At 37.1% G+C, this 27739-nt stretch overlaps 1 protein-coding gene across 1 annotated transcript in view; it reads right to left on the bottom strand.

The window, feature by feature from the left end:
• Positions 1–3412: 3412 nt before the first annotated feature.
• The window catches only part of CFH (complement factor H), a 70934-nt gene continuing 46607 nt past the window's right edge, over positions 3413–27739 (bottom strand). Inside the window, exons 12-22 of the mRNA XM_032466788.1 lie at positions 23065–23241; positions 22089–22271; positions 21795–21974; positions 19154–19333; positions 17637–17819; positions 11187–11396; positions 10294–10470; positions 9433–9609; positions 8227–8400; positions 5022–5204; positions 3413–4571 (exon numbers count right to left, since the gene is read on the bottom strand). Coding sequence (XP_032322679.1) covers positions 4375–4571; positions 5022–5204; positions 8227–8400; positions 9433–9609; positions 10294–10470; positions 11187–11396; positions 17637–17819; positions 19154–19333; positions 21795–21974; positions 22089–22271; positions 23065–23241 — 2021 coding nt within the window. The 3' untranslated portion in view covers positions 3413–4374. The remainder of the gene's footprint in view (positions 4572–5021; positions 5205–8226; positions 8401–9432; positions 9610–10293; positions 10471–11186; positions 11397–17636; positions 17820–19153; positions 19334–21794; positions 21975–22088; positions 22272–23064; positions 23242–27739) is intronic.

Below are 27739 nucleotides of genomic sequence, written 5' to 3'. Positions count from 1 at the left end.
AAATAAAACTTCTGAAGATAATTTATATTATTTCTACAGCTAACGAGTTCTTTACACTTTTACATTGTGTCTACGTTTTAAATTTCAATGTCTCCCAGGTTCTGTGATGGGACTGCAGGGATAGTGGATGTCCTCACTGCAGCCTTCAGGATGCTGACAATACATAGCGCACACAAATCACTGTTATTTAGAGAATTCAAATCATAAGAAAATATTCTTTATGAAGACCACTGTTAAATAGAGTCTACTGTTCCTCTAACTCTTCAGAGCCACCTCACAGCCTTATGTTTCATTTAAGCACAAAAATAGTACTCTATAGTTAAAAAATTTCTTGCTGGTCTTTTGAATTTTTAAAAAAATTTTAAAACTTTAAAATTTATTTTTAAACAACTTTATTGTGGTGTAATTTCTGTGTGGTAAACTACACATATTTGAGATGTATAATTTGACGAGTTTTGATAGACGTATACACCTAACCTATGAAACCACAACCACAATCAAGATACCTGACGTTTCCTTTTATGTCTTCCCTCTCCCCTTCCCCCTATAGGTTTGTTCTCTATGTCTGTGAGTCTGTTTCTGTTTTGTAAATAAGTTAGTTTGTGTCTGTTTTTAAGATTCCACAGGTAAGTGATAATCATATGGTATTTTCCTTTCTCTTTCTGGCAAGAGTACTTTTAAGAGTGATTCTAAACCATTTTATTTTTATTCCGTAGGTTTCATAGCGAATAAAAGTCCTTGAGCTTAGTTTTTCTTGATGGGTTTAATAGACTGATTCCTCCTAAGGCATTAGTATAAACCTGAAGTGCTTTATTCATACTAGACTTAGCATGTATTACTTACCACTTACACTTTCATGTGAGAATAAGGCCACTTTTCCCCTCAAGAGAATTGGATGTGTGTAGGATATGTTCATTATTCTTTAATTTAAAGAAGAAGTCTGAGATTTATTCAGAAATATTCTCACATTTGCATGGAAGGAAATTAGTCCTTATCTATGCATATTAGTCTCATTTTTTAGCTTAAAAACCTATGACCTTCCACTAAAATTAAAAAAATACTTTGTGTTCTCATTGTTCTGGTTACTTCCCTAGACTGAATCTTTACTGTTTTTTTTTTTTTTTTCTTCTTTCCAGCTTTGTCATCTTGCATATAATCATTTCCCCCTCTGGTGTTTCACTTTGCAGACTCAAGCTATAACAAGACTCTCCTCTCTAGTACCTGTTTAATGTGCTGGATACATAGTCCATTCTTTAGTACCTCATCTGGTGATATTCTCCTTTTAGTGTTTTCATCTTTTAGAAATACGTATCTATAGATGTTATGCTTTTTCCTGTGTGCTTTTTGTTTCCTTCCAAAAATGCTAGATATCTGAGTACAATTGGGCAGAGACTAAAGACATTTTTGATGAATTTTATTTGTAACTGGCATTCTGCAATATTGGGGCAATTGTAAAAACATTTCACTATTTAATTCCCGCTCCTGCATACTAGATATGTATGAAGTGTTAGAAATTCACAGCTCTTCTCCTACCTCTTAAAAATAAAGTCTTCAATAACCTTAGTCAAAAGCCGTCTGAGCTTGGAAATTCATACTCCTCCTTTAAAGTAAACAGATGAACTTGGATGCCCCAAAGTTAAATCTTCTCATCTTCTCTAGGTTATCTGCACTAACCAGGATTTCCCTGAGAAAAAATATGATGGTTTTCTTCTGTTTCTACCTGACCAGATTCACCCAAACCCAACACACTGTGGTACATGTGTATATATGATGGGATACCACTCACCCGTAGAAAAGAATGAAATTTTGTCATTTGAAACAACATGGATGGACTTGGAGGGTATTATTCTTAGTGAAATAAGTCATACAGAGAAAGATGAAAATTGTGTATCACTTATACGTGGAATCTAAAAAATGTAGCAAAGAAGTGACTGTAACAAAAAGAAACAGACTCCCAGATACAGAGAACAAACAAGTGGGTACCAGTGGGAGGAGGGCAGGGGGAGGGGCGCACAGGGCGGCGGGATAAGCAGCACTAACTACCACACGTGGGAAGCCAGCCGCGAGGAGATACTGTACAACACAGGGAGTGTAGCCAGGGCTTTATAATAGCTGTAAGTGGAGTATAGCCTGTAAAACTTGTGACTCACATTGTTGTACACCTGAAACTATTGGAAATCAACTGTAACTCAGTAAAAAATACTAAAAACAATAACCACAGGAAAAATTTCCTTTCTGTTTTGGAGATTTGACAACCAAAAGATCCTGGAAGTATGGGCACTTCAACAGTGTTGAAAACCCCCACTTAGCACCGACAACACAGTTTCTCGGTCCCAAAGCCTATTGTGCAATACAGAGAATCAGAGCTTTTTAAAGAGATGTGTGATGATGGGTGCTGGGCCTGGGAGGTATACAGTGAGACTGGATCATCGGTATTCTGCTAAAAAGGAGGGAAATGCTCAAAGGCCCATGGGACACAAGAAAATCAATCAGAAGCCAGGTTCAGGAGGCACTCACCACCAGATTTTGGATAATTTGAGCTTCAGACAAATAACTCACTTCAAATAATTGATTGTGATACATTAAAGAAATAAAAATCTAGGAGTCCATGCTGATAACTTTTTCTTAAGGGGAAACATCTTAAAACCATCATGGAAGGTTACTATTACATCAGGCCCTTGCTCCAAATATTGAAAATTAAAGGTCAAAACTAAAGGTTTGGCAAAACTTTTTAGGTGAGTTTAATATAAGAAGAGTTGGTAAATTAAAACTCATCTTTACACAGAATGACAATTTAGAATGCAGAAAAATGATAGAATTGGATCTTAAAAATCACTATTTTCTAGCCAAAAGTGACATAATTGATTGTAGTCACATGTTGTAAATAGATTCTACAACCATTAGGTGAAAATTAGGAGAAATAGTATATACAGAAATGTTAACATTGACAGCAAAGATAACTTGCCAGTTGTAACAATATTCATTTAAAGGTGAGAAAACTGGCTGTGACCAGTGCTTCAGATTTAGATCCATGAGCTCCAGTGCTGATGGCCCATGCTTGTTTTCCTAAGAAAGCCACTGGGTTTGATGCAGCATGGAGTAACAGGATACCACCTTAAAATATTTTTAGCTTAATTATTTAGAGCTCTATTTTCACCTTAGGGTTTTCATGAGTTTTAGAAATTTAACATGCTCATAGGGCATGAGTGGGACTTTGTGCTTTGCACCCAGAGATTGACACATTGTAATTGACTGTACTTCAGTAATAAATACAATACAACACAATAAAATAAAATAAAATAAAATAAAATACTTATAGGCAACTGATTTAAACCAACTCTGCTGTTTGACATGTATAAACATAAAAATCATATTTCAGACTCTCGTGATTAAATGCTTCCAAAACCATCTGTACCAGCAAAATCATGAACATTTTATTAGATCTGACATCATTACCAAAGAGGTCTCTACAGTTCTCATCACATACTGTGTTACTTTGTATATATCTGTATTTTAAAATGACATATATTATGGTTTAAAGGTGATATACATTAAAGAGAAAAAATTGAGAATACAAGTAAGTGAAAAGGAGTTAAAACCACATTTATTCTGTTATGTCCAAATTCAACTATAGTTAGTCTTAAGTATTTATCCTGCCACTATTTTCTCTATAAAAATGTCTTCAGTGTTTAAAGCATAGTGTGTGTATGTGTCTGTATTTATACTTGATGTTGGGTTTTTAAAATCACTTTTCATGTCACATTAAGACATTTATTCATCCAATTTGATTCTGATTCCTCGTAATGATGTGGCTGAATTATTAAATGTGCTCCATAGGCATCTCATACAAGGTCACATCTTTCACCTTTTCTGGGTGCACTGTTTACTGACAGGTCAGCAAAGGCGGGAAACGACTCTGTTCATCTTACTACTAACACAGGCATGGCATGGTTTTCTTTTTACTTATTTGTGAAGTGCTATTGTTTTGAAGATGGAGACAAGCATTTTTCCCCATTTCCCTGAAAGAGAGAGGCTCAGAAAGCCTGAGAAGTTGAGGAGATAGATTTGAGAAAGGTGGGAGAATGATGGATGGAAGCGGCACTGAAGTGATTTCTCACCATCGATGTTTTATGAATAGGACACACAGCATTTTTATTTGCCAGGTTTTAATGAGGTGCTTTTACGAAGTGAGATTTATTGGTCTCCCAGATTATAACTGCATCATCCACATAATATTTAACACAAATTCTGATTTATGAATAAAAGGAGTTAAATGATACTCCATAAAATAAACTCAGAAGAATTGGATTAACAATGAACAGTTCTGACTACATCTGCATATTTCAGTTTTATGGCTGCATTTTAACCGTTGTTTCACCCACAAGTAGGATACGCCACTCGTCCTTCCCGACAGGCTACTCGAAAATTACGGGCAGGTGACTTTTCACGGTACCCACGTTTACATCGAAATTCAATAATGTCGTTGGCTTTAGAATAAATTTTTTTAGCATATCTCCATCTTAACTCTATGTTATGTTTTTCCATCATTTCTTGTGAAATTACACATGCCTCTGAAGTTTAAAAAAAACATAAAACGTTAATTAGTATACAAATATTTTCCACAGAATTTCAGATTTTCAAGCAGAGTCTTGGACACTGGTCCAGGACTTCATTCTCTAAATCTTTTGCAAACCAACTCACTGAAAATCCTTTATGTAGATTTCATCATTTCAAACAGTTAATGATGTAAAAATGATGTACTGTTTAATGTAAAAATTAAATGCAATGCTTAAAGAATCATAATGTCAGTGATCATATGAAGAGCTTTCATTAAGGAATCTTTTGTTGCTATTGTTGCTTGAAACAAAAATTTTCAAACTTTACTTCTACACATACTACTATCTTTTAGTCAAGCAATAGAATGGCTGTTTGTTAGTCCTTGGAAACTCTACTAGAAACAGCTAACCATCATATTAATTGCACTCATTTCCCAGGATCCACGAGAAGATTAAAATACTCACCTAAGCATTTGGGAGGTTCTGACCACTCTCCATTCCTACATATTACATTCCTGTTTCCGTCCAGTTCATAGTAGGATTGGCACTGGTACTCAACGGTCGAGCCCGGAGGGTACACTGGCAACGGGAACGAGGTAATGTCTCCGTTGTCTATAGGTGGAGGAGGCCCACATTTTCCTTGAGAGTCTAAGGAACATGTTAGATTTATTGAAGGACCAAAGAAAACCCTCCACAGTTCAAAATAAAGAAAGCAGCATAGTGTGCAGCATTAAAGCTTGCGATATCTAATAACATGAAAGTTACTGAAGAAATTTTCATCACTACACTGAGGCCTATTTTACAGCCAGTCCTTTCACCCCACATGAAAGCACACATAATACATTAACAAATATGTCTTCTTTGTATTATTCCAGTATTAAAAAATGTTTTCTTAGTGAATATACGCTGTGCAGATGAGTACGTAAGATAAACAAAAAGTTCTGTGTCCTTGTATAGAATGTACAGCAGTGCCTACTGAAGCCCCAGTCATTTTTAATGATTTTCATTTTTATTACAAAAGAAACATCAGCTCCTTTAATAAAAGTCAAGAATTACAAACGTGAATAGTGGGAAAGGGAATGCTGCCTTCTTTTTCTGGACAAGGTGAGGTGGAAACATTCTGCTCATTGCTTCTGCTAAGTATTCCTTCTGCTAAGTAAACACCCCGAACATATGATGAACACCAACAGAGGAGACTGTGGAGGATGGAGAGAAGTCAGTCTGGTTGGCGACCTTGGGATTCAAGGAAGGACACTGTGTTTTCACTTCGCCCCCTGTGTGTCCTGGACTGGGCACTGAGACTGCAACCCAGGAATATTACCCAGTCAGACGAAAAAAACTGCTCAAGTAGTGCTCACATCTTTGTCTTTAGGTGAAGCCACCTAGCAAGACAGAAACACTTTTACCAATCCTGACTCACTACAGAAATATACCGTAGAAGGAAGCTGACAGCCCTCTCCCTGCCTTGATCTGCAGAGGCCAAGTAAGGAGCCTGGACTTCCACCCACAGGCTGAGGGAACAAGACGCCTCTCTCCGTTCTCCTGCTGTCAGTGGAGGCCAAGTGGGAAGCCCAGACTTGCACCCTGCATGGCCGTAATGGAGGCCTGATAAATAAAAGATTTCAATAAAGTCCTTAGTCTCAAAAGGCAATACTCCAAACGCTCAGGATACAACTGAAAATCACTCAACATAGCAAGGACCAGAAAAGCCTCAAAACAAAAAGGAGAATCGACAGAAGACAACACTGCAATGACACAAATATTGAAATTACTGGACAACAGTTTTTAAAAATCCTACTGAATTTATAGAACTAAAAAATAGAGTAACAGATTTTTTTTAAAAAAAAAAAAACAAACTGGTTGAACTCTACAATATACTGCAGCTGACAGAAGGATAAATTAACTTGAATATAAACTAATTTTGAAAATAGACTGAAAACAATGGACAGAGCTTCGTGGACCTCTGGGAAGACAGCAAAAGATTGAAAAGAAAGGGGTTGGAGATCAAAAAAACTTTAAAACTATGGTTAAAAATTTCCCACATAGGGCATAAGGCATAAATCTACATACTGAAATATCTGAGTGAATTCCAAAGAGAATAAATGCAAAGAAACTTTCATCAAAATACATAAGACATACCAGATCAAACTGCTGGAAACTAAAGAAGAAGAAAAAAATCTCAAAAGCAGCTAGATAGATACTATGCAATACCTATATGGGAAAATGGTTCAAACACCAGCAGGGTTCTCATCCATGGCCACAGAGCCAAACAGAAGTCACAGCATTTCCCCAAGGCTGGAAGAAAAGAGCTGTCAACCCCAAATTCTGTATCCAGTGATGCTATCCTTTAGGATAAAAGGGAGAAATAAAGACATTCCCAAACACAGGAAAACAGAGAATTTGTCTCCCGCAGACCTCTACTTAAAGAATTGCTAAAGGAAATCTTCAAATAGAAAGGAAAATATAACAGAAAAGGGATTGAGAATTTAGTAAACAAACAGTGCAATGGACTTTAAAAATAGGGGTAAATATAAGGCTATCTTTTCTCTAATGAGTTTGCTAAATTACGTTTGTGCAAAATTGTATCATTTCATAAGGTGCTCAATGTATGTGGAGGGACCACTTAAAATATTTATGTTACAAACGTGAGGAGATTAAATGGGCCTAATGGAAGTAAGATTTCCACATTCCACTTGAAGTGGTAAAATGTCTATACAGGTAGGGTGTGATAAGCCTGAATGTATGTGTTAAAACCTAGAACAATGACTTAAGAAAACAATGCAAAGAGATATGCTCAGAAGTAACGCAGAATATCAAAATTAAACTACTTCATCATGTTGAAAAATCCACAGGAAGGACAAGAAAGGAAACGGGGATGAGAAACAAAAACACACACAAAACAAACACTAAAATTTTTGGCTGCCATGGTCCCTAATATGCTAATAGTTACTTTAAATTAAATGGTCGAAATACAGCAGCTAAAAGCTGAAAATGTCAGGGTGGACACGTAAACAAGACCCAACTATATGCTGTCGACAAGAAATTCATTTCAAACATGAAAACATACGTGGGGGCAAGTGAAAAATTAGAAACACTACATACCAGGCAAAAGTTAGTTCCTTTGAAAACCACAAGTGGCTGATCTGTTATTTTCTTGGCTTCCCTTACTTCCTGAACTCTAAACACTCACGGGTCCCAGGACCAAGTTCCCAGACTCTTTATTTAATGTGCACACTAAGTCCTTGAGTAAGCTCAGCCAGTAACATGCCTTTACATACAATCCATATGCTGAAGATGCCCAAATTATATCACGTCCTTCGCAAGGCCCCAGGTCCCTATCCCATGTCTCACAGTGGAATTTCGTGTCAAACTGGAATATGTTGGGGTGTCAGAGGTACTTCTGGTATCTTTAACCCATTTATTCTTCAGGATCTTAATACTTAAGACAGGAAGTTTTCCATGATTCCAACTGTTCAAACCTGGTCACATCTTTCACAAAATAAATATGTCAGATTACTTATTCAGTCGACAAAAGAACTGGATTTTAACCACCACTGTGTCATTTGCATTTCAAAATTGTTCCATAAGAACTACTTCCTTATATATTTATATTAACATATTTTGTCCCTATTAATTCTCTGATATTGGGGGAGTAGGTAAGATACTCTACCTTTGCACTGAGGTGGTTTTGTCCAAGTTCCATTTAAACATGTCACTTCTACGTCCCCAAAAAGGTCATAAGGTTTGAGGCATTCATAACGTACTCTCTCACCAGACTGGTATCTAGGCTTCGGGTTTTGTAGAGCAGCATTTTCCACACTGGGTGGATTCACACAGGAAACATCTGAATAGAAAAAAAGAATTATCTCTAACATAACGATCATTTTGAGTACCAATTCAACTAATGGGATGTCAAATATAATTTCATGGGTAATTTAAAATCAATAGTTAATGTGTCATGAAAGACTGCTAATTTTGATATATTTACATGTAAGCTTGAGGAAAAGGAGATAGAACAAAATCTGTTGGTATTATTTAAGCTTCTATATCTTTAATCTCTACCCTAGACTTTACTTTGAAGTTCAGACACATTTTGTAGTTCAGTGAAAATGAGTTTTACAGGCCATCTCTTTTAGAGTTTAGTAAAGTAAGTGTTATAAATTATATCAATTCAGAAGGAATTTATAAACCGTAAGAAAATCATAAAAGACCACTTGACATCAGATTTTGTTCACAATCATCTTTTATGAATTGTAATTTTATCACCTTAGACAAATAAACACAGTAGGCACTTCTTTAGAGACTTACATGCTTTGAAGACTGCCATAGCTGAAAGCAGATGATTAATTAATAGATCCAAACAGAAGATGTGGAAAACTAACAGAAAATAAATGTATAATTTCTGAAAACACGGTTTAATGATATTTTTGTCAAATGCTTAACGGGCTGCTATGATGACTAATGTATAATTCATCAGTGAGATCCAGGTGAACGTCAAGTACAATAGATTTCAGCTATGGTTCTAAACTGAAATGTGCACAGAATCCCTTGGGAATTGTTACAGCCATTTCTGGTTTGCATCCCAGACTGTTTGATTCAACAGGTCTGAGTGAGCCTATGAGTTTGTGCTTGCATATCTAACAGTTCCCCAGAATATGCTAATGTTGCTATTCCAGGGACCATACATTGAGAATTATTGGTCTATATGATTAACCACTGAGTATACAATTCCATCCCTTTATGTTAAGGCATAAACCTTCTTTCACCATATCTAAAAGTAACCTATGTCCATTTTCTAATGATGCTAGAGGCAATTTTCTGTATTATATTACTTAAGACACTTAAGTAAATAAATTTTCAAATTTTATCAAAGTACCTCTGCATGCTGGTCTTCCTATCCATTTGCTATTAATACACTCTACAGTATTGGATCCATCCAGTTTGTAATATAGTTGACATTTAAAAGTTAGTTTTTCTCCTGACTTATATGATTTCTTCCTCTTGCTTGTGAGTACAGCATCTTCAAAGTGGGGCAAGTTAACACAACTCGTGTCTAAAAGAAAAAGAATATGTACTTGTTTAGTACATCTTTAAAAATACATAGTGGCCAATAATTATATTCCAGAAAAATAGGTCTATATCAAACCAATGAATTCTGTACAATATTTTTCTTATAGCTTCAAAAAATAAGTTACAAGTCTTGACTTCATTACATTGAAAGGGTTTACATTCATCAAAACTGTAACATGGGAATGGTGATATTCAAAGAGACTGGTGTATATATGATGCCTGAAGCCATAACTCTCTCCTTCAAATTCTTTTTCCCCATTACAGGCCACCTACATTATGTATGTATTTCTATCCTTTTGCTTGTATTGAAATCTGTTACCTTGAATTCTGTCAAGTATCTTAGAAAACTGTATAGTTAGAACGACTGATAAACTAACAGTACAGTGAGTCGTGGTGAGATTGGTGAGCAGAGGGCAGCTGTGACACAGGAAAAGAGCTGAGAGTTCTGCGAGTATACAGCAGAGGATGCTGAGATCGCACCCAAGATGACGCGAGCTGATGCTATCAAACTTTTCTTATTACTAGGGTTATTAATTCTCTACCAGAATCCCAAACTTTCCAGAGATAGCTGCTAATTCTAGCATTACTGCCAAGTTTCATATTTGTACCACTTATGTTCTGAATTAAAGGTATTTATCAGCCTTAGAATAAATTAGATACAGTATACCTATGCATTCTGGTGGATTGGACCATTTTCCTCCTAAACATCTTATAGATGCAGGTCCGTCAGTCCCAAAGCCTTTGACACAGTCGTATGTAACTTCTTCTCCATACTGGTAACTGTCTGATGTGTGAGAGAGAACACCATTCGGAATTGAAGGTGGTGGCGGTTCACAAGGAAGTCCTAGGAAAAATGAAAAAAATGACTTCATGTTTCACAAACTCTGAAATTTAATTTGATGTACTGGTTGTCACATTTGGTGGTTTTAATTGAAAATAAATGATTATATAGGAGCTTCCATCACATTACAGAGAAGGTGCACAACCGCTTCCTAAAATCACCATTCTGGTGGGTGCCCAGCTGTCCCCTTGAGCAGGAACTCAAACTGAAAATACCACTGTAGTTATGAAAGAGACTATCAGTGCTCTTCTAACCAGTTATGAGTAATAAAAGGAAACACACAATTCATCATCATGAGAGAAGTACTATATGGTATAAGAAATTAAAAGGGATATTGTAGGAAGAACTTAAGAAACTTTTTGAAAACCTGGTGGCAACCCAAACACTATAACTTATACGAGAAAGTTTCAGGGATATAAACAGGTTGACCTATATGAATAGGTACGTTTAATTTTACTGCACACCCAATATTAATACAAAACAAAATTTCCAGAATTAAAAGTGATTCTACACTGAACCAATGAAATTAATAAAAAAGACAGATTTGATTATGAAAAAAATTGGTAAAATGTATAAATATATATTAATATATACATGATACATACATAATTTTATATATTTAGAAATCTAAAGGATTCTGTCTCATGACTTTGATGACAAGTGATTAGTTTTAATGAATTATGCTGAAAACAGAATTTGGGTTTGCATACTGTTCTCACCTACACACCGAGGTGGAGAACTCCATTTTCCCATGTAGCAGGTTGTCCCATCTTCTTCAGATAACGTGAAACCATCTTCACAAGTATAATTTAACTTGGTGCCATGTGCATAGACCCTGGGTTCCAATATTTCTCCCCTTTCTTCTATAGAGCTGTATGATTGAATGGTTCCATGGTCTATATGAGGTGGTTGAGAACATGAAATTTTCTCTGTATGAAGAATAGAGATCAAATGGTCAAGTGCAAATATGTTTAAACTGAAAAATACAATCAAATATTTTTGATTTTAAAGTAAAAATAATTTGAACAAATTAAAGAATATAAAAACCAGAGAAATATTCAAATCTTGCAAGATGTAAGTCTTCATAAACTCTATGCTACTATCCCTTCAAACAATATGCCCCTTCATCCTTTTCTAAATTTAGTGTTTATTGAAGTGTAGCTGATGTACAATAGTATATTAGTTTCGGGTGTACTGCATAGTGATTTGATACTTGCATACCTTATGAAATGATCACCAGGATGTCTACTAACCATCTGTCCCTACACAAAGTTGCTATAATACCATGGACCATACTCTTCATTCTGTAACGTACACCCCCTGGCTTCTTTATTACGTAACTGGAGGCTTGTACCTCTAATACCCCTGCCTCTATTTTGCCACCCCACCGCCACCCACCTCTCTTCTGGCAACGAACCATTTGTCTTCTGTGTCGGCACAAGACTGTTTTCCTTTTGTTTTCTTTGTTTTCTCTTTTTAGATTCCACATGTAAGTAAGATCATGTGGCACTTGTCTTTCTCTGACTTACTTCACTTAGCAGCATACCCCTGAGGTCCACCCATGTTGTCACAAATGGAAAGATTTCATTTTTTTATGGCTGAATAAAGGTCATATATATACAAAACATCTTCTTTATCTTCTTGTCAAAGGATACTTAGCTTCCAAACCTTGGCAATTTTAAGCAACGTTGCAGTAAACACTGGATTGTGTACCTGTTTTCAATTTAGTGTTTTTGGTTCCCTCAAATAAATACCCAGACACGAAATTGCTGGATCATATGGCAGTTCTATTTTTAACTTTTAAAGGAAACTCCATACTCTTTTCCATAGTGACTGCCCCAATTTACAATATCATCAAGTGTTTGCACAAGGACTCCCTTTCCTCCACATCCTGCCAACACTTGCTATTTGTTGTCTTTTTGATGATAGCCCTTGTGATAGGTTTGGGGCGATATGTCATTGTGGTTGTAATAAGCATTTCCCTGATGATTAACGATGCCGACCATCTTTTCATGTGTCTGTTGGCCATCTGTATGTCTTCTCTGAAAAAAAAGGTCTATTCAGGTCCTGTGCCAATTTTCTTATTTGAGTTGAGTTGTATGAGTTCTTTGTGTTGAGTTGTATGAGTTCTTTGTGTATTTTGAATATTAACCCCTTATTAGGTATCTCCTTAGCAAATATCTTCCCCCATTCAGTAGGCTGTTTTTTCATTTTATTGATAGTTTCCTTTGCTGTGCAAAAGCTTTTTAGTTTCATGTAGTCCAATTTGCTTGTTTTTGTTTCTGTTTTCCTCTCCTGAGGAGACACATCCAAAAATATATTGCTAAAATTGATGTCGAAGAGCACAGGGTATGTCTTCTTCTAGGAATTTTATGGATTGAAGAGTTAAGTATTCAATCCATTTTCATTTTATTTTGTACATTGTGTTTCGAGGCAGTCCAGCTTGACTTTTCGCATGTAACTTTCCAATTTTCCCATCATTTATTGAAGAGGTGATATTTTCCACTTGTGTATTATTTCCTCTTTTGTCACAGATTAATTGACTACGTAAGTGTGGGTATATTTCTGGACTCTCTATTCTGTTCCAAAAATCTATGTGTCTGTTTTTGTGCCAGTACCATACTATTTTGATTACTGTAGGCTTGTGGTACAGTTTGAAATCAGGGAGCATGATATATCCAGTTTTGTTGTTCTTTCTCAAAACTATTTTTGGCTATTTGAGGTCTTTTGTGTTTCTATAAAATTTTTAGAATTATTTGTTTTAGTGCTGTGAAAAATACCATTGTTATTTTGATAGATATTAAGTTGAATCTGTACATTGACTTGGGTAATATGGTCATGTTAATAATATAAATTCTTCCTATCCATGAACATGATATCTTTCCATTTGTTTTGTCATCTTCAGTTTCTTTCATCAATGTCTTACAGTTTTCTGAATACAAGTCTTTTACCTCCTTGGATAGATTTATTTATCCTTTTTGATGCAATTGTAAATGAGATGGTTGTCTTGATTACTCTTTCTAAAAACTTGCTCACACATGACATGCAATGCATTTCTGCATATAAATACTGTCCCCTGAAACTTTAATGAATTTATTTAGTATTCTAATGGTTTTTGTTGATGTCTTTAGGACTTTCCATATATAGTATCATGACATCTGCAAATAGTGACAGTTTTACTTTTTCATTTCCAATTTGAATTCCTTTTATTTCTTTTCTTCTGTGATTGCTGTGTCTAGGACTTCCAATAATGTGGTGAACAAAAGTGAACAGAGAGGGCATCCTTGTCACGTTCCTGATCTTGGAGGAAATGCTTTCAGCTTTTCACTGTTGAGTATGATGTTGGCTGTAGATTTCTCATATATGGCCTTTATTATGTTCTTTCATTTCCATTTTTATGGAATAACTTTTCCATTCCCTCACTTTCAGTCTGAGTGTGTCTTTCGATCTGAAGTGGGTCTTTGTAGGTAGCACATATATGGGTCTTGTTTTTTTATCCACTTTTGATTGGTGCATTTTGTCCATTTATATTTAAAGTAATTACAGATAGGTATGTACCTATGGCCATTTTGTTAATTATTTTTAAGTTGTGGTTGGGTTTTTTTTGTTTGTTTCTTTCTTCTTCTTTTTATCTCTTTGTGATTTGATAGCTATCTTTAGTGTTATGTTTTGATTCCTCTTTTTCTGTGTGCATGTATCCATTTCAGATTTTTGGTCTGTGATTATTATGAAATTCATATATAACAAGCTATATACATATGTGATTATTTTAAGTTGATAATCTCTTAAATTCAAATACATTTTAACAACCCTGCATTTCTACTTCCCTCATTATATTTTATATGCTTTGTTTCATGTTTCCATTAACTATTTATTGCAGATACAGATGATTTTACTAGTGTTGTCTTTTAACTTTCCTACTAGCTTCATAAGTTATTAATCTACTATAGTTACTGTATGTTTGCTTTTACCAATAAGAGTTTTTCTTTTATAATTTTCTTGTTTCTAGTTGTGGTGTTCTTTTCCTCTTAGAGAAGATCCTCTAACATTTCTTGTAAAGTCAGTTTAGTGCTGCTAGACTCTCTTATAATTTGCTCATCCGTAAAACTGTTGATCTATCCTGATCTGAATGATAGCCTTGTTGGATAGAGTATTCTTGGTTATAAATTTTTTCCTTTCATCCCTTTGATTGTCATGCCACTCTCTTGTGGCCTGCCGAAGTTTCTGCTGAAAAGTCTGCTCATGGTCTTAAAGGAGTTCCCTTATATGTGGCTTTTCTCATGCTGCTTTTAAGTTTCTCTATTGTTTTTTTTTTTTACAGTGTTGCTTACTTTTTTTCCTTTCTCTGTCCTTATTTTTTACATTTTTAATTGAGTTCTAGTCATTTAACAATGTTGTGTCAAATTCCAGTGTAGAGCACAATTTTTCAGTTATACATGAACATATATATATTCGTCACATTATTTTTCGCTGTGAGCTACCACAAGTTCTTGTATATATTTCCCTGTCCTATACAGTATAATTTTGTTTATCTGTTCTACATTTTGAAATCCCAGTCTGTCCCTTCTCATCCCCCACCCCACTGGCAACCACCAGTTTGTATTCTATGTCTATGAGTCTGTTTCTGTTTTGTATTTATGTTCTTTTTTTTTTTTTTAGATTCCACATATGAGCAATCTCATATGGTATTTTTCTTTCTCTTTCTGGCTTACTTCACTTAGAATGACATTCTCCAGGGACGTCCATGTTGCTGCAAATGGTGTTATGTTGTCAGTTTTTATGGCTGAATAGTATTCCATTGTATAAATATACCACATCTTCTTTATCCAGTCATCTGTTGATGGATATTTAGGCTGTTTCCCTGTCTTGGCTATTATAAATAGTGCTGCTATGAACATTGGGGTGCAGGTGTCTTTTTCAAGTAGGGTTCCTTCTGGATATATGCCCAGGACTGGGATTCCTGGGTCATACAGTAAATCTATTCCTAGTCTTTTGAGGAATATCCATACTGTTTTCCATAGTGGCTGCACCAAACTGCATTCCCTCCAGCAGTGTAGGAGGGTTCCCTTTTCCCACAGCCTCTCCAGCATTTGTCATTTGTGGACTTTTGAATGATGGCCATTCTGACTGGTGTGAGGTGATACCTCACTGTAGTTTTGATTTGCATTTCTCTGATAATTAGTGATATTGAGCATTTTTTCATGTGCCTATTGATCATTTGTATGTCTTCATTGGAGAAAATACAGGGAAAACATTATCTCACATACATCTCAGCAATGTTCTCCTAGGGCAGTCTACCCAAGCAATAGAAATAAAAGCAAGAATAAACAAATAGGATCTAATTAAACTTACAAGCTTCTGTACAGCAAAGGAAACCATAAGTAAAACAAAGTGACAACCTACAGAATGGGAGAAAATTTTTGCAAACGATGAAACTGACAAAGGCTTGATCTCCAGAATATATAAGCAGCTCATAAAACATAAGAAAAAAACAAACAACCCAATCCAAAAATGGGCAGAAGACCTAAGGTTCTGTATTTTTAGTTTTTACCCTTTAAATTATAATGTGTCCTCATGTGGACACCTTTGGGTTTATCTTGTTTGGGACTCTCTGGGATTTCCAGACCTGGAAGTCTGTTTCCTTCCTCAGGTGAGAAAGTTTTTAGCTATTATTTCTTCAAATAAATTCTCTCTTTTTCTCTCCCTCTGGGAACCCCTTAGTGAAAAATTTTAGCACACTGTATGTTGTCACTTATGTCCCTTAAGCTAGACTCATTTTTTAAAATTCTTGTTTCTTTTTGCTGTGCTGTTTGGGTGATTTCCACTACCCTGTCTTCCAGATCACTGATCTATTCATCCGAATCCTCTAATCTGCTGATAATTCCCTCTAGTGTATTTTTCATTTGAGCTATTGTATTCTTCGGCTCTGTTTAGTTTTTCTTTATATTTTCTAACTTTTTGTTAAAATTCTCACTGTGTTCATCCATTCTTCTCTGGAGTTCATTAAGCATCTTTGTGGTCATTATCTTAACTCTTTATCAGGTAGATTGCTCATTTCCACTTGTTCAGTTCTTTTTCTGAGATTTTTTTCTTGTTCCTTCATTTGGAATATATTCCTGTCTCCTCATTTTGCCTAGTTCTCTCTGTTTATTTATATGTCATTAGGTCAGATAAATTTCCCAATCTTGGAGAAGTGGCCTTATGTAGGAAAATTCTGTGGGGCCTAGCAGCACGCTCCTTTTTGTAAGATCTATACACCAGATCTATGTGCTGAGGAGTGCTCTTCTGTTGTTGTGGGGCCAACCACTGTGGGTGCACCGGTAGGCAGGTCTAACTCCCTACCTGGTTGGCTCTCACACTCTGCTTAATGTAGTGACTGCCAGCCCACTGGTTGCAGGACCAAGTTCTGGAGAAGCTGGCTGCAGAGCCCAGGGGTACCCAGGTTGGTGCTATTCCATACGTGGGCAGGGCCAGGTCCTAATTCAGCAGCTGTGGGACCCAGAGAGGCCTGGGTTTGGTGCTGTTGCCTTGTGGTTGGTCAGCCCCTCGTGCTAATAAGCTGGAAGGAGAACTCCAATGGGCATTTGCTGGCATGGTTTCTTCATGGTAGAATGAGCTCCCATAATGTCTGGCACTAGCATCTATGTCCCCGGTTGCCTTAGCCTCCCTGAGAGGCTCACAAAGAGCAGCAAGTCAGTCTAACTCAGGCTTCTGTCCAATTACTGCCCCTGCACTGGGATGTGGAGCACGTGAGATTTTTTGTGTGCCTTTTAAGAACAGAATCTCTGTTTGCTACAGCCCTCTGGCTTTCCTGTATGCAAGAAACTCTTGACTTCTAAGTCAGACACTCTGAAGGCTCGTCTTCCAGGTGCATGACGCCCTGGCTGAGGAGGCCAAATGCCCCTTTATTTTTGGCCTTTTGATCATGAGGAGTAAAATATGCATAAGCTGAAAATTTACCTGGTATTTACATAGTAACCCAAAGATTTTACCTGTATTTACCTCACAGTAGGAGTAGAAGAATATTTATTACTTTATATACTTAAACTGTGATTTACTATTTCAAGATGAAGTAGAAAAGATAGACCTTAATCTTGATTTCTACAAAGCTTAGAGGAATATTAATTATATTTAAAAGAATGTTATAAAGCAAGTTATGCACTACTGACCAACACAATGTGGGATTGACCACCATCTTCCATCTTTGCACTCAATTTCTTCTGCATCTTGATTTATATAATTTTCTTGACAGAGAACAGATACTTTTTCTCCATTCTGATAATTCACTGTAGTTGTCATACTTCGAGTATTGGGAAACTGAGGTGGAGGTGGGCATAATTGTACTTGTGCTTCTAAAAATATTAAAATTAGATTTCTTGATTAAAAATCATGCTAGAAATATTAAAGGAATAATTTTCAATAAATAGAGAACTTTAACAACATATCATAAGTGATTAAACAGTAATGATGTTTATATATGGTACACTCTAAAGCTTACTTAGCCCTTTAATATATCACACTTGGCTTATAGTCTCATGGTCTTACTTGTAGTTTCTTTTATTCTTTCTGTGGTCAATGTTGTATGATTTACGTACAACTTACGTTAATTATTTCTAACCATTAGGATGTTCTAACTGAATTGCTCACTCAAGTACAGGCTCTAAGTAAAAACTGATACCAGGGTCTTTTTTTTTTTTTTTTTTTACAGATATTCATGATCAGATGTACTGGAATTAGATTAAAACCCTCACAAGGTGATCTGTCATTGGAAGCTGGTTTGCCAGAGGAGAAATTACACTTAGTCAATGTTCAATTAATTTGATACAGCTTCTTGGCCAAGGTAAGAATTAGATATATTCACTGGGGTTTATATTTAAAAACTGGGATGGTTTAAATCAATGTTTTAATTTTCTGTCTTAAGAAATGAGAGAGTAAAATTAAAATTAAGTAATTAGAAGGAAACAAAATTAAGTCCACAAAAGAGAAAAAATTGAGAAAGATGAATAGAAAAGAGAAAACAGAACATTAACAAAGCAAACAATTAGAGAAGAGAGGAAATGGAGAAAATTAAGAGTGCTAAAATTGGTCATTTGAAAATATTAATAATATTGAAAACCAAAATCATAGGGAGAATAATCAAAATAAGAGAGAAACAACTATCAAAACCAGGAATGAAAGACGTGACATCATCAAATACACTATAAAATTAAAAGAAAACATAATATTAAGTGATTAGAAGGACTGTACGTTAATCATTTCATAAATTAGGTAAAATGGAGATATTTCTTGAAAAATACAAATATATATATATGTATTTGTACATACACAGATACACTGATACTTAAATAGATACATGGATAAATATGTAATAGTTAGGATAGGCATAAGCACATTTGTGTGTAACGTAAGAAAGCAAAAGCAATGGTTTTCCCAGAGTAACGAGCACACCTACTGCCCAGGTGTTGATTTAAGCCACCATGTTTCTGGGTGGTTTGTTACACAGCCGACTAATGCACAACGCAGTTAATGTTTAGAAACTATTGTGGTTAGTTTCTAAATTACCTTCCAGCTTGAAAATTATTTGTAATGATTAATAGCTACTTAAAAAAAAGACACAAAGATACTACTTTTACAAGTTAGGAAGAAATAGAAGAAATTTTTGAAAATATTATAAAAAAGAGTTTACCTTCTTCACAGGTTAATTCAGGATCCCATCTTCCATTTATACAGACTGAGTATTTGTGTTCTGGTTTTCCTCGACATTTGTAACTTTGGTTGGTGTTATGGTCAAATTCAGCATTATCGTGTAGTTTTGTCTCAGATCCAGGTATTTTTAACCATTTACACCTCTCAAGTTCATCTGTTGCTATAAAATGAACATTTTTCCTTGAAAAGACTAATTACAAGAATCAAGGCAATTATTTACAAAAACATCTATGAAGTAAAAAATATGGTGAAATTACAATTTATGCCTATAAATGCCACCAACCAAGTTATTACTGATCATATTGCTTGAGATGGACTACTGTGAATAAACATGAGTCCGATGTCCAGTTTTTGAAAATTCAGAGAAAATACCCATCCCAAAGACATTCTGAATTTGGAATCGAAACTTGTTTGAATGATCTGCATAATGAATAGTTACCACGTGACTGAATTCATTCCTATGCTTGAAATATGTGCAGATGTTCACATTCACTTGTTTCTTGAACTCAAGCATGTCTGCATTATTTTTAACCCTTCATCTTAAACATCAAAATAAAAACAATTACCTGTGGACACAGATGTATCAAGTTGCTAGTTTATATTTTTTCAAGAAATGTAATGAAATATAATAAGATAAATAATAAGAAATATAATACATCTAAGGTGTGTTGTAGAGAATCTTAATGTTTAACCAGCTCTTTTGCACAATCACCAAAAAACTACAGATACTTGAAACTAGAAAATGAGTAAAGTTACAACCTGTTTTCTGTATATATACTTAGAATCTTTGAGAAGCCATGTTATTCACCAGATCCTTCTATAATCCAATAATATTATCATGCCATAATAACAAAGTTTTGCTGGCTCCAGTATAGGTTAAGTATGGACTATAAAAGCTTTTTATATAACTACATATTTCAAAAATTCAGTGCAGATGGAGGGTTGTTTTTTTTTTTTGATTCTGACAAAACATCACTGGAGGTCTTTGGTAGTATTTGTTAATGATTTGTTAATGATCAGAGTCAAGTGAGGATAAACAGAATAAAGAAAACTCAAGTAGTTGGCCAAAGAAAAGTAATGATTTCATAATGCAACTCTGAGAAAAAAATGAAATAAAGGAGATAAATTTAAAACACACTAGAGGCTTGAGAATTAGTCCTATTTTTAGGATTTGCTCAGAGTGTTGAGGGAGACAAAACAGGTAGTATTCAAGGAATGGCGACTGATGGAAGATCTACAGTCAAAAAGAGCAGTGGTAGGTGTGTCATTGTTCTATGATTGACTGGTTTCTGAAAGGAGAACAGACTTACTTCTTAGGAGAAAATAAACATAATAAAGAATGAAAGCTAGACTAGATAGAGTTACAAAATAAACATTGATAGAAGAAAATTGGAGTAAATCCTATTATAGCTGAGGGGAAGTATGTTAGGCTGAATGTTGGTAGAGGATTATGCTTTGGAAGGAAAACTCTGAGATCAGGAGGGTAATATTTGAAGCAGACGTTTTGGCATAACTCAGAGTGAAAAGTTGGGAATTTTCATGCTGGATGTTACCTGGGTTTTTCCCCCATATGAAATGAGATGAAGTCACTTGTGGAGATAGAAGAGGACAAAAATGAGGTTTGGTCTTGAAGAACTGGCAATACCTTGGACAGGGATGTGTCCAGCAAAAAAGGAAGGATTAATAAGCAATAAAATCTATTAATTACTTTAACACACTCCTACTGAATGTCTCCTGTATGTCAGCTGGTGTTCTGCGTATCGGCAGTACATCAGCGAACAAAACAGGTCTGAATCCCTGTTCTCACGGAGCCTGAGCCTAAGCCCAACCTCCTTCTTGGAATAATTAATGACTAGAAATCTGACGGACACACCTAGGACTCTCTTGGAACGCAGGACCCAGAAAAACTCTAGGAAAGAATTCACTCTTACGGAAAGGTGCAGAAAGGTGTCACGATTGTCCCAGTCAGTCGTCAAAGGTTCGGTCATCCACATATCGGGATGACTCACTTAGGGCGAAATGCATCAGCCAGGCCAGCTTCCTGGCCCAACCCTGACTGCCTCCTAGGACTGAGCCACCTACTGACGGAGCGGGCCTGAGCCCACCTGCCTTCTAGCACATTAACTTCTTTTTGCTGCGTTTGAAACAGACTGAGAAATTATCATTGTTAGAAGCTTTGAGACAGGCAGAATTCCTGTAGGAATGTATCAAATGAGTATTTTCTCAACTTTATTTTTTTGTTTTAAAGGTCCTGAAAGAAAGGGTAGCATATAAAAACAAAAATGGTATTTCTGCAAAGATAGTTATCTTTTCCTGATAATTAGTACTCATATTTTAATCATGTGAATATTTATAAGTAAGATTTAGCTTCATACTTGTAAAAATAAACAATGTTAATATCAGGACAGAAAGATTCATAAAATTATATTGTTAGTTTATATTTTTCCTCTTTAGACACACACGGAATTATAAACAATAAATGTTTGGCATCATAATTTAAGATCTGACATTTTCAAGGATAACTCTAAATTCAACAATTTGGTTGCAAATATAATTCTTGCAATCAAAATATTACACTTTAGGAAGCATATTAAATGTCCATTTGAGAAGTGTATTCTCACCAATGCACTTAGGAAGCTGGGTCCACTTTCCGCTAATACATGTGATTGATCTGGGTCCAATCATTGTAAATGCTTCTTTGCAACTGAACTCCACTGAGTCTCCATGGTGATAGGGAGGGTCAGAAGCCCCGACGGAGCCATGATCAAGGTTGGGTATGTCTCCACAGGTACTCGTCTCCTCTGTGAAAGTTTCACAAAAATATTTTTGTCTTTAAAATCTCATTTAAGTGTGTATATGAATACAAACAAAAAGTGTTGCTTTACCTTTAAATATTACTATCTTTTATACATTACCAACACACACAGGCAAAGCTGTCCATTCTCCATCAACACATTGAATTTTATGAGATCCCTTCATCAGAAATCTAGGACTGCAAACATATTCCACCACCTCACTGTGTCTATATTCTTCTTTCTGCATGTCTTTAACTTCCGCATTGAGGAGCAGAGGAGGTGGACCACACGGCTTTACTCGCCCTACAGTGGAAATATTGTGTAAATAACAGTTATACTGTCTATTTTACAACTTCAAAATCCAGCAAATGCAGGTTTTTTCTCTAATTAGTGTATTATTTATTATATCATTTATTTTAGCATTCTTAAATGATAAATAAAGAATGATAGTGACACCAGATTCATGTTTCCTAGTTCTGTTACTTATCCTGAATTAGCGTGTTACAAGTCTGCATAAGCCCAGAAAACACGTTCAATAATCTGGATATTCTTTATTTGTATGTAAACCAATTAATCAATATGACTGTGCAATTTAAAGTAATATTCTTATTCCATGGAAACATTGTATCAAAACTTCTTGAAAAAATATGATCTTTGGGAAGAGCATTTGAACAACAAATTTTAACTTTGATTCAGGCATACATGTGATTGAATGGACTATATGCTTCTTGAATATTGTTTAGATACACTTGATGAAACTTGAAGTAAGGCCCATGGTATCATAAAATGTCCAATATTAATGGTGGAACTGCAGGCAAAGGAAAACTAACAAAGAAGTCCCTCCAATGTTAGACTGTTTATATGCATCTATGGATACTTTCAGTACACATTTAAAGCAGCACCTGGAGGTAAATACGGAAATCTGAGGTATCGACTACTCAGCACATGACCTTGGTGGGCGTACCTCTGGCTTAAAGCTTAGATTATAGACGCACTGGAGGTGGATAGAAAATTAACAGAGGGGAAAAAAAGGTTGATATCCAAAATTCTAACTCTTGTTCCGGCAATATTGAGATAAATATTTACAAATATTTACCTTTACAGGTTGGAATATCAGGGGACCATCCAAAGTGGTAGCACTGAACTGAATCTGCTCCAACCATTGTAAGTCTTTCTCTGCAGGAGAATTTCAACACATTTCCAACTTTATATTTATTCTCCTTTGGATAAACATCTAAGTATGCTTCTATTTTGGGAATGTTGCATTCTCTTTCTATGAAAAAGATAAATAATTTAGAGTATACATTATATATTCTATATAGAGAATAGTGAATATATAATTAATCATCGCCAAACTAAATTTTACATAAGTCATCTAAAAATGAGGTGTTGTGTACTGCATGTACAGAGAGGCAGAACATAAATCCTTTTCATTGAAAAACACTATACGTAAACTTTTACAGACCTTCTAAACACATATGGGACTCTTTGAGAAATATTAAGGTATTGAACATTAATGTATGTGTCCTGAAAATTTATTTGTAAAGTCAACTTTCTTATACTGGATCTGATGTTACCACTGACATTTATAAAATTTAATGTTACATGTTCTTGTATTCTCAAAACATAAAAGTATTTGCTCTTCCAGAAACATTAAAAATTGTTTGATTACTATTTTATAAGTGAAAAAATCAAACTGAAACATGATAAAATTGAACTATAAAGCAAAAAGAAGAAACATTTTCAAGGTCACATAGGCATATTTTAGGTGCCTTGAATATTTATTTAATATACAACTATTCATGTATTTTTAATTATTCTGATTCAAAGTAGGAATGTATAAAATTATCCTTAAAATTTGTGAACTTTTGTGACCAAAAAATTGTGCACTTTTCAGGGAGGTGAGTATAGCTCAGTGGTACAGTGCTTGTTTAACATGTACAAGGTCTTAGGTTCAGTCTCCAGTACCGCTATTTAACAAAGCCTGCATTTTTATGATTTGGAATCCCCCTATCTGCCAATTATTTAGTGAAATTTAAAATTTGAATTTAAAATTTAGAATTATAGTGTCAGCTGATTTTTCAGTAGAAACTCTACAGGCCACTGACATATTTACAGTGATGAACGGGAAAAAATTATACCCAGTAACACTCTACCCAGCAAGGCTCTCATTCATATTTAATGGAGAAATCAAAATCTTTACAGATAAACAAAAGCTAGAAGTATTCAGCACCAAAAAACCAGCTCTGCAATGAATGTAGTCTTGAGGGGCTTTTTCTTTTTTAAAGAGGAAGCATTCTGGTGTAAACTGTTTAAGTCTAATTAAATTTTGCCCTGAGGTCTTTTTTTTAGTATGGATGGTTGCCACGTCTTTCTTCCATGTGTGTTGGCTGTCATCCCTTTGATTGGGGGTGTGGCCAGCGCTGTGTTGATCAGAGCCTGCTCTGATTGCTCAGCGGGCTCCCTTTTTATTCTGTGATTGTCGCAGCCCTGACAGGGCCTGGGTCTGCTCCCCGGTTGTTGGAATGGGGGCACTCAGACTTGTTTCTAAGCTGTGGTGTGCGGTTGATGTGGTGGGAGCACGTCACATACTTTGCTGATACTGCCCTTGTCCCTGCTTTAGCCGCAGGAGTGTCAGTACTCTGCTCTGGTTTCCCCCGGGTTCTATGCCCTCAGAGATACCAATGTGGATCCTCTGACATCAGGCAATAGGATCTGCTGTAGTGATCATGCAGTCACACATCACCATCCGCGGTTTTCTACCGGATAAGCGCCGTCCCCAGTGCTGCATCCGCGAAGCAGTGAAAACACTGCTCCTGCACTCACCCCTGCGATGCGCCAGAACTCCACTCATTGCTTGTTCATCTCAGAGCCATGCAGTCACAGAGCCACCAGTGCAGATCTGCCAGTGTTACGCATTGGGACCCAGAGATTACGCAGTGCACACCTGGATCCGCAGTGCGCGACGGGGTCAGCACCACCCCCAGCGCCGCAACCACGAGGGTACACAGGTCTGCTGAAGACTCTGCTCCTGCACTTGCCCCTGCTGTGCGCCAGAACTCTGCTCCTTACTTGTTTGTCTTAGAGGTGCGAGTCCACAAAGGCACCCACGGAGCAAATCAGACCCCCCTCCGCCTGGCGCTCTAACAAATCTCAGTCCCACCTATGAGGTTGTGGAGTCCCTGGGGATGGATTCAGGTCTCAACCCCACCTCCGCCTGGAAGCCACACACCAGTGAATATGATCGCAATGGCTAAGTCCTGCCTCTCTTCTCAAGAGAGGGCGCCAGCAGTGGTGCCATGGGCCTGCTCAGTGGCTATGGCTCAGCTGTGTTGGGCCCCTGCTCACAACATGCTTTTTTAATGGGGCTCCCAAGCTGTTCTGTTCTGTATACAATTCCGGACACAGCCCACAGCACACGGCAGCCCCCTGAGGCTGCTTCTGTGCAGTGGGCCTGGCTCTCTGCCTGGGCTCCAGCAGCCAGTCCCACCCACCCCCGATAGCTTGCGTCTAGGTCCAGGGATCACAGGGACTCTTTGTGCCAGCTTCCTCAGCTCTGTCAGCCAAGCGGCTGCTACGTACTCTGCTGAGCCTCAGAGGTTCCCCCTCCATTCCTGCTGACCTCTCCACTGGAGAGGGGGCGTCCCAGTGGAAGAGTGCGGTTCCTCCTTTGCCCCTCCCACCCCATGGGACAGGAACTGCGCTAATTTACTTTCACTTCTTTTTCTTCTCCTCCCAGATTTTGTGAGGAATCTTCTTGTCTTTTGAAGTAAGCAATGTTTGACCAAAGTACAGCAGGTGTTATGAGTGAATGAGTGGGTCTGTGGATGTATCTCTTGGTGCCGTCATGGGAGAGGGTGCGCTAAGAGCAGCCTTCTACTCTGCCACCTTGGCAGTCACCAGAAAAAGCTTTGATAAAATTCAATATTCATTTCCTGTAAAAGATCTCCAGAAAGAAGGCATAGACAGAACATACCTCAACATATATGACATATATGACAAACCCACAGCTAACATTACACTTAATGGGGAAAAGCTGAAAGCATTTCCTTTAAGATCAGGAATGAGACAAGGATGCCCACTCTCATCACTTTTATTCAACATAGTTTGGAATTCCTAGCCATAGCAATCGTAGAAGAAAAAGAAAAAAAATCAAGATTGGAAAAGAAAAAGTAAAACTGACACTGTTTGCAGATGACATGATACTATACATAGAAAGCCCTAAAGAAGTGACCAGAAAACTACTAGAGCTCATCAATAAATCTGGTATAGTTGCAGTATACAAAATTAACATACAGAAATCAGTTGCATTTCTATAAACTAACAACAAAATTGCAGAAAAATAAATTAAGGAAGCAATACTATTTACCATCATACCAAAAAGAATAAAATACCTAGGAATAAACCTACCCAAGGAGGCAAAGGAACTGTGTTCCAAAAACTATAGACACTGATTAAAGAAACTGAAGAGGACATAAATAAATGGAAACATATACATGTTCATAGACTGGAAGAATCAATATTGTTAAAATGGCCATACTACCCAAGGCAATATACAGATTTAACGCAATCCCTATCTATGACGTTTTTTCACCGAGCTGCAATAAAAAATGTTCAAATTTAGGGAGGAGGGTATAGCTCAAGTGGTAGAGCACATGTTTAGCATGCACAAGGTCCTGGGTTCAATCCCCAGTACCTCCTTTAAAAATAAATAAATCTAATTACCTCCTCTCCCCAAAATAAAGAAAAATGTTAAAATTTGTATGGATACCCCCAAAAAACATAAATATCCAAAACAGTTTGAAAAGGAGACTGTAAGAGGAGGGGCCAAGATGGCGGAGTAGAAGGATGCTCGTAGCTCACCCTCTCCCCCAAATACACCAAAACTCACATCCATGGATCCACCCAGCTAACCAGAGCACCTGCTGACCTCCAACAGAACACTGCCCTCTTCAAAAGACAAGGACGCCATGAATCTGGTAGGAGAAAAGGAAAAAAGAAAGAAGAAAGAATAAAACAGTGAGGGACTGGCCTCACGGGGAGGAAATGGTAGAGGAGGAATAGTGCTCATTCACTGAATCTCCCCCTCTCCAATGGAGAGGCCAGAGGGATGGAGAGGGAGCCTCCTAGGCTCGGATCTGTACAGAGCAGCCCTTGACTGACAGAACTGAGTTAAACGGGCACAGAGGGTCCCTGCGACACCCAGCATGAGACGCGAGCCAGCATCTGGGGGACAGGACAGGCTGCCTGAGCCCGGCGGAGGACTGGGGTGGCTGCACTGAGGCAGCCCCAGGGGATGGCAGGGTGCTGTGTGCCGTGGCTGGGAGAGGACACAGAGCAGAGCCACCTGGGTCCCCCATAAATTACGAAGAGGGAAAGAAGCAAAGCAAGACTGCTGGTGTGCCCTGGGTGGAGGGGTGCCGTAGCCTTTGTCTCCTCAGATCTGCACCGCCATTACTGGCGCTTCTTGTGAGAAGAGGGGCGGGGGGTAGCCACAGCCGCCTTATCCTCCTGTGTGCAGCACCCTGGTCGGGGTGGGGCTGAGACCTGAATCTGCACCCAGGGACTCTGCAACCTCCTAGGCAGGACTGAGACTTGTTTACAGCCCAAGGCGGATACGATCTTTCTGCCCCAGCACCTCAGAGAACTCGCGCCACCAAGGCAAGGAGCTGAGTTTGGGCATGGAGTAGGTGCAGGGCAGTTCCGTGGTCTTCCCCGAGCCTGCCTACGGAGTGCTGACCTGAGGCAGAGCAAACAGCTGCCCAGAGCAA

The sequence above is a fragment of the Camelus ferus genome, chromosome 23 (assembly GCF_009834535.1).
Source record: "Camelus ferus isolate YT-003-E chromosome 23, BCGSAC_Cfer_1.0, whole genome shotgun sequence".
NCBI classification, from domain to species: domain Eukaryota; kingdom Metazoa; phylum Chordata; class Mammalia; order Artiodactyla; family Camelidae; genus Camelus; species Camelus ferus.
Note: the sequence above shows the minus strand (reverse complement) of the source record. Positions and strands in the feature narration are given on the sequence as shown.